Source organism: Brassica napus, chromosome C5, assembly GCF_020379485.1.
Source record: "Brassica napus cultivar Da-Ae chromosome C5, Da-Ae, whole genome shotgun sequence".
Taxonomy (NCBI): domain Eukaryota; kingdom Viridiplantae; phylum Streptophyta; class Magnoliopsida; order Brassicales; family Brassicaceae; genus Brassica; species Brassica napus.
In genome coordinates, this window is record NC_063448.1 from 36,877,527 (window position 1) to 36,889,123 (window position 11,597).

The following is an 11,597-nucleotide window of genomic DNA, read 5'->3' on the forward strand; positions in this document are numbered from 1 at the left end:
TTAAAACTCATCCATATATATGATGTCTATTGGGTTAGTACATATAGAAAACATATATTATACTACAAAAATAGGCTATTTTAACTTTTTCGATTAAATTTTAACTTTTTCTTATGTAAAAATTTGTGAGGTTTGATTATATTTTCATTTTTGTTTAAGTTTTATTTTTTTTATATAATTATAGTGTATCTTGTTATAAAGCGGTAAATATATATATATATAATGGCCTTAGATAGCCTTGTAGCAACATTACTTCTCATTATAGACTCCAAGGGCCAAAAGTCACAAAAATGTTTCATTTAATAGAATAAATTACCTTTTTACCCCATTCACTAATTCTCCAATTATATTTATTAACTTGAAACGATCATTGATTCAATCATCGGCGTCATCGTCTTCACTTCTCACCGTCATCACCTTCGGCTTTACTCTGCTTCATCGTCCCTCAGTCGTCGTCTTCCCTCAAATATGCCGTCATTGTCCCTCAGATCCGTCGTCGTCGTCCCTCAACTCTGCCATCACTGTCGTTCTTTAGCTTCGCGGCAATCTCCTTCAGCTTCGTCGAAAGTCAGTTACGACGGTCTCCCTCAGCTCTGCCGTCGACGATCTCTCAGCTCTGCTGCCGATGATCTCCCTCAGCTCCGCCGTACGATCTCCCTCAGCTCCGCTGTCGACTATCTCTCTCAGTTCCGTTGCATCTTATTATAATCGTTGTCAAGGTATATCATATCCATTGTCCTCTTCGATTGATTATTTTGTTTTGAATTGCTTTTCAAATTATTTTGGAAGGTTTTCAAATAGATTGATTTTGTTGTTTACGGATTAGTATAACGATAAATCAACTTGAATGAATTGTGATTTTTGTTTCAATTTACAGTGATTATGTTACTAGGAAAACTATTAGGAACAGTCTCTCTTTGTAGCCAATGACATGTGTTTGTTTGTAGCTAATTACATATGTTTGTTTGTAGATCAATGTTCTCTACTTGTAGCAAATGAAGTCTATTTAGTGACTTTTGTACCCAGTGAATTCACTCGTAGAGTTTGACTGTAGCCAAGTTACTCTGTTTGTTTGTAGATTAATGTTCTATGTTTGACATGTGTTCTCTGTTTTGCAGGCAATGAACTCTATTTAGTGACCTCTATAGCCACCAAATTTTCCTATTGATTTTGATTATGTATGTTTTTCTTTGCTTGTTTTAGAAGATTTAGTTCCAATTTAGGATAGCCATCGGAACAAGGAATGCCTTACATTTCCTTGCATGCTTTTTAAACTGTTTTGGAAGATTTATTTCAAATTTAGGATAGTCATCCAGAACCAAGATTACCTTAAGATTACCTTACACGCTTTTTGTTTTGAAATATTTAGTTCAAATTTAGGAATGTCGTAGCGACCGAGCGCGCTACGTAGCGACCGAGCGCGCTACGTAGCGACCGAGCGCGCTACGTAGCGACCGAGCGCGCTACGTAGCGACCGAGCGCGCTACGTAGCGACCGAGCTTTTGTGAGAGCTCGGTCGCTACGTAGCGACCAGCTTTTGCGCTGGTTGCTACGTGGCAACCTTGTTCGCGTCTTTCTCCGAATTTTCGTGAATATGTTTTCTCCGCAAGATTCTTCGTAAAAATAGATCTTTTTCTAAGATTTATTTTTCGTAAAAACATTCATGCCGATTTTTACGGACTTTCAGACATTGATTCCATCGTGACTGATTTTGACCCCAACATAGAGTATTGAAGGGAAGATACTGTAGAATGTGTTCGCCTTTACGAACAATCTTTGTAAATAGCTCATCATATGTGTGGGCCAGTATCTCAGCAATACAAAAATTATTATTATTGGGAATCAGACATAAGGTACATTCAAGAATTGAGGTTAAGGTATGGGATGATCCTTGGATCCTGACAACGCTAGCTAGACCAGCACGGCCCTTGGCCCCAGCACTGCATCCGAATATGAGAGTCAGTGATCTCATTAACTAGCATACGAAAGAATGGAATGTTGGGCTAATGGAGAACCATGTGGACCCTGCTGATATGCCCTACATAAGGAGTCAGGCCATAAGCACCATTCATTTCCGGGATACATTCTGCTGGAACTATACTAAAAATGGACAGTATACAATCAAATCAAGATATTGGGTAGCTCGGAACTTACTAAAGGCTGATGAAGAGAAGGAGGTCCTTGAACCTAGTATAACAAAGCTCCAAGCCTTTGCTTGGAAGACAAAAGCTCCTCAAAAGATTTGTCATCTTATATGGCAACTGATAACTGGTTATGTTGCAGTGACAAGGAATCTGGTACGGCGTAACATGAGATGTGATAATTATTGTCCCCGATGTGGAGAGCCAGAAGAATCTGTAACTCATGCAATTTTCGAATGTTCACCATCTTTACAAGCTTGGTCTCTCTCAGCGACACCAACAAGTCAAGATGTGTTTACTCTTCCGAGCATATATGCTAATATGGATTATCTCTTCTGGAGAAAGAATAATATTGCTGAACCAAAATTGACCCATATCCATGGATAATTTGGTATCTTTGGAAGGCCAGAAACGATAAACTCTTTAGGGAAATTGACAGGGTTTCTTTGGAGCTAGTCCGATACGCGGAGAGTGAGTGTCAAGCCTGGTTTAACACAAATGAGATAATACCAACAGCTCCACAAGCCCTTAATATTGAAGAACTTCAAGTTGTAAGCTTGAGTAATATCTGCATGATTGATGGGTCATGGACATCTACTGCACAGTTTAGTGGATATGGATGGGTCTGGCTTGATTGTTTGGGGAAGATTCAACTTATGGGGACACAGAATTATATTCGAAGAGAGTATGCCTTACATTCAGAGATGGAAGCACTGAGCTGGGCGATGGAGAGTATGCTCCAGCATTCGACTTGTCAAAGTTTTGGAACGGACTGCAAGGATTTGATTGCAATGATCAACGAGCCTTATGTTTGGCCGAGCTTTGCGACAAAATTGGAGAGGATAGAGACTCTCAAGATAAGCTTCCCGAGATTACTCATATTCCACGAGCGCAGAATCAGACTTCAGATTTCTTAGCTAGGACTGTAAGATTTTTCCATAAAGTACTCTATTTCATTGGTTGTTCTATTTCGGTTTGGTTACCCAAACCACTTCAAGTTTGAGTAATAGAATAGCCTTTTGATGAAAAAAAAAAGGTGATAAAACGAAAATATTGTTAGCAAAGGATAAATAATGAAAAGGTCAAAAGAAAAAAATAAAGAGAAAACTTAAATTTATTTATTTCATCGCAGTTTCGTACTAATTTATTCGCAATTAAAAATTTTATTCATCACATTTATATTCATTTCCATACTATTGTAAGGTTATGGTAAAAACACATAGGTGTAGTCTATAATACTACGGTTAAGAATTGATAAAACGAAAATATTGTTAGCAAAATGATAAATAAGGAAAATGTCAAAATACAAAAATAAAGAGGAAATGTCAGACGGTGGGGGAAGAAGTGACGTGTTAAGAGTAGGAAGTGGAACCCAAAGGGAAATGGGAATGACCATCACGAGTTAGTAAGGAGTAGTAGTAGGGGACCAAACAGCGACAAAACTTCCTCAATCGCTTTGTGATCTTATTGATGCCTCTTTCACAGTCCTGTCATTGTATAACTTTCTTTTTTTTTTGGGTAGGAATATGGGAGAATGACTCCAAATTTATTTAAAAAAGAAATCCAAACTTCAGCTTACAAGACGAGTTTGTCGTGGTCGCAACGGTCTAACAACATCTTCATGAACTAAAACAGCGACCTCAATCGGTGCCACAACAAAACTATGAAAACCAAACGGAAGAGAAAATGTAAGGTTCGCCAAACCATCAGCTAAGCGGTTTGCTTCCCTATACACATGAACGAATCGGACCAGCCAGTCCCTTGTCAAGAAGCCATGGCACAAGCGTACTAGGAAAGACACCGGATGAGTATCCCCAATCCCTATCGTAAGAAACTCCATCACCATCATATAATCGACCTCTACCTCCAGCCTTCTCACCCCTTTCTCCCAAGCAACCACTAAACCATAGTACACACCCCATAACTCCGCTAATGGTGCCGTACAACTACCTATATTAATCGCAAAACCACCATACCACTCGCCTTCTCCTTTTCGCAGTGCTCCCCCTGCAGCCGCCGGCCCCGGGTTCCCATGTGATGCCCCGTCCGTGTTCAGTTTCATCCACCCCACACAAGGTGGCTTCCATCCCACCATTATCTCAACCATATGTCTCTCCTTTATGTGAGCATTCTCTGCTCTATTCGCTGCTATAACTCCCTTAGCCAAGTCACGTAAGAACTTGACTCTATCTCTCCACAGTCGGGTATCACCAAATACATTTCCACATCTCCACTTCCATCTCCACCACAGAGTCAAAGTGAATATAGTAGCCCACGGAATACCACCACCTGCATTGTTGTCACATAGGTTCTCATATAACCATTCCAGTAACTGAATTCTGAAGAAAGCATCCCTTCTCGTTCTCGGAACAAATCTCTCCCATATACCTTTTATCGCAGGACAATCACGTAACACATGTATTATAGTCTCAATTCCTCCTCTGCAGACTTGGCATAAGTCAGTCCCACTCAGGTGCCTTCTATGTCTCTTTGTATTCGTCATGATTGCTTGGTTTGCCACTAGCCAGAGGAACATTCGAACTCTCTCAGGTGCTACAACGCGCCACATAGATCGAAAGAAACTCCCCATCTGCGGTCTTGGATTCTCATATCTTGTAAGCAAGACGTATGCAGACTTCACCGTAAACTGCCCATTCGGAGTCTGCCCCCATGCCAAACGGTCCTTTGCTCCAGTAACAGTATCCACTACTACTGCCATAAGCGCTAGTCTTCTCTCAGCTGTTACCAACCGGGTAATTCTATCAAAATCCCAACCTCCACCTTCCCCCCCCCACATATCTCTAACTGTTATATCTTCATATCCTTCTGGAAGCCCTGCAATCACTTCAGTTATGAGTGGTTGGCCTGCTATCCAACTATCCGTCCAGAACATGATATTTCTCCCATTACCAGTGACCCAGCTATGGCCCACAAGAACCACTTCTCTTATCCCCATTACCACACTTTTCCATGTTGACGAGCTAGAGCTACTCCCTACCATCCAATCTGTGTCATGTATGTCCTCCACACCGTACTTACTTCGTAAAACTTTGGCCCATAAGCTCTCAATATCGTGTAACAGATGCCATCCCACTTTAGCTAACAAGGCTTTGTTCATATCTCTCGACACCCTGATCCCCAAACCTCCGGCCGCATTCGGTTTGCATATTTTATCCCAAGAGACTAAGTGTTGTCCACTTCCCGACACAAAGCTCCTCGCTAGGCTATCAAGCTTCTCCAGTATACCCACTGGCATGCTAATCGTACTCATCGTATGCACCGGGATTGATGACAGAACCGACTTTGTCAATGTTACCCTTCCTGCAAGGCTTAATGTTTGTTTCTTCCATCCTGCTAGCCGTGAAGCTACTTTCTCCAGTACCTCCCCAAAAGTATCTTTATTAATTCTTTTCTGTAGTATCGGCATCCCCAAGTATTTTCCCAACTCCTTTGTTGATGCAATACCACTTTCTCTGCTTAGTCTCTCTTCTCTTCCTCTAGAGACATTATTAGAAAAGAAAATCTACGATTTCTTGAGGCTTACTTTCTGACCAGAGGCTTTACAAAACTTCTCCAACACTTTCTTGATCACTCGAATCTGCGTCACCGATGCCTCTGCAAATAGGATTAGATCATCTGCGAAGCAAATGTGAGAAAGTTGTGGACCACCTCTCGACAATCTTATCGGTTTCCATCTTTTATCCTCCACTGCTTTCTCAATCAGTTGACATAATCTCTCCATGCATAAGACAAACAGGTACAAGGAGAGTGGATCACCTTGTCGCAGTCCTCTTGATGGCTTAAACGGCTCAGATTTTTCCCCATTCCACAAAATACACATTGATGGACCAGACACACATTCCATCATCCTCTTGACCCAATTCTCAGACAAACCAGCAGCCCTTAGTGTATCTTCTAGAAAATCCCAGCGCAGCCTATCATATGCTTTCTCCAAATCTAGTTTCAGCAGCATCCAACCCTTGCGGCCTTGCTTCTTTTTCATCGAATGAACAGCTTCCTGAACCACAACAATGTTATCCGCACTCAATCTACCCGGGATGAAACTAGACTGAGCAGGACCAATCAGTTTAGGCATAATACTCTTCAGTCTCCCTACCATGGCCTTCATGATAGTTTTAAACAACATGTTGCAGAGACTTATCGGTCGAAACTGAGTAATATACTCAGGTTTCGTCACTTTCGGAATTAGCACCACGAGTGCATCATTACTATTCTCCGGCAACTTCCCCGTCTCAAAGAAAAGAAGGAGAAACCTGATCACAGATGCACCAACTGTCTCCCAGCACCTCTGATAGAAAACAGGTTGAAACCCATCCGGACCTGGTGCCTTGAAGATGCCCATAGCTCTCACCGCTTTCTCTACTTCCTCCGCAGAAAACGTTTTGTCAAGATCCATTTTCTCTTGTCTTGTAAGCCCCACAAATCTCCTCTCCATTAGCATTTGTATGTTTGTATCCACGTCTTCAAGAGAATATAGTTTTCTGAAATAATCCACCGCTAGCTTCTCAAGTTCTTTTGCATCTGATACCCACTGAGTTTCATCTTTCTTTAGCATCTCCACTCGATTTCGCTTTCTCCTAATGATTGTCGACATATGAAAGAACTTGGTATTTCTATCTCCATGCACACACCACTTCTCCCGCGGCTTTTGGAGCCAGAGCACTTCTTCTTGCTCGAGGACGATCTCAAGTTCTTTTAATAGCTCTCCCTCCTTTACCAAGATCTCACCAGAGAGGTCTTGCTCAATTTTGTCCTGTATCTCTGTAATCTCCATCAACAAGTCCTCTTTTTTTCTTTGGACATTTCCGAAAACTTCTCTGTTCCACTTTCAGAGTGTCACTTCCAACCTCTGCAAAGCCTCTCTTGTATCAATATCACGATCCCATGAAGCTGTTAGCAAGTCTTGAAACTCATTGTGTTGTAGCCATGCCGCCTCAAAACGAAATGGACGTCGACGTGCATCACCCTTAACCTCCGGTGTGAGCTGTAGATACAAAGGAGCGTGGTATGATGCTAAGAAAGGTAAATGCCTCACACTTGCCTCCTGCCACCTGAGTCTAGACTGGGCACAACATAATATTCTATCCAGCCCCTTCGCTACAAATGTGCTTTCAGTTTTTTCTCTTTTCCATGTGAATTGATTGCCATGAAATCCCATATCAATCAGTGACATATCATTTATCCAATCACCAAACTTTAGAGAATCCTCGGACAATCTCCCATTCCCACCACTCCTTTCATCTATCCTCACTATTGTATTAAAGTCTCCCCCAACGAACACCGGACCCTCTGCATTACGCAAAACTTCTTCTAACGCAGCCCATAAGCCACTTCTACGGCTCGATGAAGGAGCCGCATACACAACAATCATATTAATCACCTCTGCTCCATTCCCGATTCGAGCATGTATAAACTGATTCGACGATTTGACCACCTCAAGCTCTCCAATCTCCTCCCTCCATAACAGCCATAAACCTCCACTCTGGCCACACGCATCCACCCGAAACGAGTTCTCAAACCCTAGACCACGACAAATCCGGCCTGCCGCTTCTCCACCAGCATGAGTTTCAAAAACAGCAAGGATATCTGTCTTGAACTTCTTCACCAAATATCTAATCGATCTTCGAAATTGGGGTTTATTTGCCCCCCGGTAATTCCACAGAATGCACTTCATCAGATCTTTATAATCAATAGATAGAATCACCGGGGCAAAATGTTATGCCACCACACTCTCCAGGACTTCTCGTCCTTGGCTCGCACTAGCTTCTGCCTCATCAACCTCCAGATTCTCCATCTCTGCAAGTTGCTCCTGAGCGTTGCTTTTATTGTACACATGCTCAGAATTCTTCTCATTTCTGTCTAGCTCCCCATCTCCTGCGAAAACACCACCTGGTCGGCCGACATTTTCCTTCTCTACTCGTAGACTCTTCCCTCTCGCCGACATGCCACTCTCCCCACTTATTGGGCCAAACACCAAACCCCGCATAGGCCCAACATTTCTAAGTTTGGTCTTAGGAGGATTTGGGCCTCTCATGTTGCTAATCTTCTGATCTTTTGGACCCAATCGAGCTGGTTGTTGGTTCCCTCTGTTCCCATACTTTCCAAACGAGAATTCCTTCCCAGTCTCTTTGCTTGCTCCTCCAGAAACTATATTAGTAGTATTCTCATTTTCTTTATTCTCTTCTCTATTCCCACTCTCCTCCACTTGTTCCTCCATATACTCCTCCACATTCAACCCTCCAAACCTATTCGAAACCCTTATCTCCTCCGACATACTCTCTTGACGAGCCCCCCGACTTTTACTACCGATCAACGTCTTATTTCCTACCATCTCCCTACTTTCATTACTCCGCAGTGTAACTCCTCTCTGCCCATTCTGAGTTAGCCCTTTACTCGCCTGTCTCACTGGGATAAAATCTGTATCCATACATGTAACCTCTGTATTCTTTTGTGTCATGTCCACTGGAACAACCACATTTATAGGATTTTCCTCCAGTACCTTACGTGGGCATGAATAGGCTAGATGTCCATACATACCACATGACGAGCAGATCGTCGAGATTCTTTCATATGATACGCAGTACCTCTCACCATTAATCATAAATGTCCCTTTCAATGGCTTATTAAGGTTAACCTCCACACAAATTCTCGCAAATCTAGCTCTTTCGACTTTTAGCGTGGTGCAGTCAACCTTAATCGGTTTTCCTAACCCCTTGGCAATCCCCATCAGTATCTTTTTATGATAAAAATTAACTGGGATATGTGCTAAACGAACCCAAACCGGTGTCGTAACTATCTCATCCCTCAGCGGATCAAACTCAGGCGTCCATGCTTGCACCATAAGGTAACTCCCAAAAGCCCTCCATGGGCCACCTGATAGCGCATTCATATACTCCTCCTCTACTCCAAAACGAACCATGAAAAAATTCTTCGGGAGATCCATCACAAACATTGATCCCGCAGGTTTCCATAGCTCCTTCAGTCTTCTCGTTAAGCTCAATAATGGGATACTCCTCCCCAAGACCTTAACAATCATACATCTCTTCCATAAACCATTCATAGCAATCAAAACCTCCTCTCCAATCGTTATCACCGGTTCTCCATCCTCACCATTCGGGAACTCTAGTTTCAGATTTGATTCCACAAAAGACTCGTCCACAATCTCCTCCGGTACATGCATCCCTCCTTCATTGCACCATAATACCTTCTTCACCCAAGAGTCTGGAGTATCCGGTGGATCTCCGGGCGGTCTCCCATGATCCCCGATCTCCTCCATATTCTCATCATGCACTTCCTCACCCAAAACCCTAAAATCACCACCCAAAGTTCTAGCCGTCATATTTTTTCTAACCTATTTTCTTGTATAATTTTCTTACCTTTCCTTTTTTTTGTTCTTTCTAAAACATACACAAGAATTGTCAATTCTAGTTTGTCCTAAAAAATAGAAAAAATAATTGTCAATTCAATTATAATTTCTTTTCATTATATTCACATTTGTTTTTTGATAAATTCTTTGGGGGCTTTCAAATGGCTAACATACGTGAAAATTCATCCCAAATTTTACAAGCCCATGATTAGAACTAGGTCCATGACCATATCAAACTCAAGAGCAAACATGAGGCCCACGGGGTTGAATCGGAGCCCGGAGCTCTGCGCTTCAGTTTGCGAAATGAGAGAAAACACACACAGACACACAATTATACGTTTTGTTCTATTTTTGTAGATGACTAATTTTTCAATATCATTTTTTGTACACATGTTAAATTTATTTCCGAATGTTTATGTTTGACGAACGATATAGAGAACAAGTTCAAGAATTTCATGTTCGATTCACCTGCCGTGCGAAACTAAGTCACATTTTCTTGGCCACCCTACAAGGATATGGGCTATTGCTTTTCGATCCATTTGAATACCCGGGAGATGGTCTATTCGTGGGGTGTACCTCCCACCTGGAAATTAGATCTGTATTTTTAATAGACTCCTACCCGGAAGTTAGATCTGTGTTTTTAATAGATTCGGGTTTAACCTTTTTTTTTATAAAAAAAAAAACAATTTCGAACTGTTTTTTTTTTTTGCATTAAGTTTTTTCCAGCTTGCTCTGATTGTAGTTATTTCGTAAAATTGATCATCTGAATTAATGTATAGATAAACCAATTTTTTTCCTTTGTTGATTAATACATATTACATTTCAACAAAAACAATGATATAGAGAAATTAGAACTGATAAACTAACTGAAATCAAAACTAACGCCATAAACGACAGTAGAATGGAAGTGTCTAGAACTCTGTCAAGGAGTAAACCAAACTTTTAGATCCGAAAGCCTTGAACCAACCATAAGGAAGACACACTGCTGACTAAAAAAAATTACCACGGATGTAGCGCATTGTTTAACAATTATAGATTTCTTTTATTATTTTCAATATCATCTTTTCTTTTTCTCTACAGCAAACAGTTATTTTATTACTCAAACTTGAGGTGTTCTAGTTAACCAGACTGGAATAGAACAATCAATGTAACAAAGCTTTTTATGAGTAGAACATGCATTTTAATCAGTTATTCCATTTTTCGCTCTTGAGATGTACGAGATTTTAAACTTCGAAAAGCATAGCTGAAGAGTCTGAATCGCCTCCAGTTCTGTTACGAAACTTGGCCAATCTATGGGTTCATTTATCATTGCAATCAGGTCTTTACAATCTGTCCTAAAGTTCTAGCATAATGTTGGAGCATATTTTTCATAGCCCATCTTAGTGCTTCCAATTCTGGGTGCAAGTTGGATCTTTCCCAAGTTATCCATCCAAACCCATCCGCACCGTTTGAACTGAGATGTCGAGGTCCATGAACCATCTACCATACAAATATTACACAAGCTTAAGACTTCTAGTTCCTCAATCTTATGTTCATGTGGAGATGATGGTACCGTCTCATTTTCATTAAGCCAAGTTTGACATTTACTTTCCGCATATCTGACAAGCTCCAAAGGATCCCTATATATCTCCCTAAAGAATATATCATTCCGAACCTTCCATATATACCTGATTATCTAAGGATAAGTATTTCTGTCCAATTCTGGTTCTTTAATGATGTTCTTCCTCCAGAATAGATAGTCCATGTTGGCATATATTTTCAATATCATCTTACAACTTAAAACTCATCCATATATATGATGTCTATTGGGTTAGTACATATAGAAAACATATATTATACTACAAAAATAGGCTATTTTAACTTTTTCGATTAAATTTTAACTTTTTCTTATGTAAAAATTTGTGAGGTTTGATTATATTTTCATTTTTGTTTAAGTTTTATTTTTTTTATATAATTATAGTGTATCTTGTTATAAAGCGGTAAATATATATATATATAATGGCCTTAGATAGCCTTGTAGCAACATTACTTCTCATTATAGACTCCAAGGGCCAAAAGTCACAAAAATG

The 11,597-nt window shown here is 40.7% G+C and overlaps 3 protein-coding genes across 3 annotated transcripts; 1 reads left to right on the top strand and 2 right to left on the bottom strand.

Annotated features, from left to right (window-relative positions):
- Window positions 1–2,006: 2,006 nt before the first annotated feature.
- Window positions 2,007–3,058, top strand: LOC106383738. The gene is made up of 2 exons (XM_013823802.1): window positions 2,007–2,297; window positions 2,546–3,058. The coding sequence occupies exons 1-2, from the start codon at window positions 2,007–2,009 to the stop codon at window positions 3,056–3,058; spliced, it is 804 nt and encodes a 267-aa protein (XP_013679256.1).
- Window positions 3,059–6,990: 3,932 nt separating this feature from the next.
- On the bottom strand, window positions 6,991–7,836 carry LOC111206160. The gene has a single exon (XM_022702533.2). It carries the CDS (start codon window positions 7,834–7,836, stop codon window positions 6,991–6,993), a length of 846 nt encoding a protein of 281 aa, XP_022558254.2.
- A 42-nt stretch (window positions 7,837–7,878) lies between these two features.
- On the bottom strand, window positions 7,879–9,501 carry LOC106383737. The gene has a single exon (XM_013823801.2). The coding sequence runs from the start codon at window positions 9,499–9,501 to the stop codon at window positions 7,879–7,881; it is 1,623 nt and encodes a 540-aa protein (XP_013679255.2).
- Between the last annotated feature and the right edge of the window lie 2,096 nt (window positions 9,502–11,597).

Bases quoted from the DNA above. Each gene is read 5' to 3' on its own strand.
- LOC111206160 (XM_022702533.2), bottom strand. From the start codon at position 7,836: ATGAAGTGCATTCTGTGGAATTACCGGGGGGCAAATAAACCCCAATTT.
- LOC106383738 (XM_013823802.1), top strand. From the start codon at position 2,007: ATGGAGAACCATGTGGACCCTGCTGATATGCCCTACATAAGGAGTCAG. The intron at 2,298-2,545 runs GTACGGCGTAAC...TATCTTTGGAAG, and splicing joins TTGCAGTGACAAGGAATCTG to GCCAGAAACGATAAACTCTT.
- LOC106383737 (XM_013823801.2), bottom strand. From the start codon at position 9,501: ATGACGGCTAGAACTTTGGGTGGTGATTTTAGGGTTTTGGGTGAGGAA.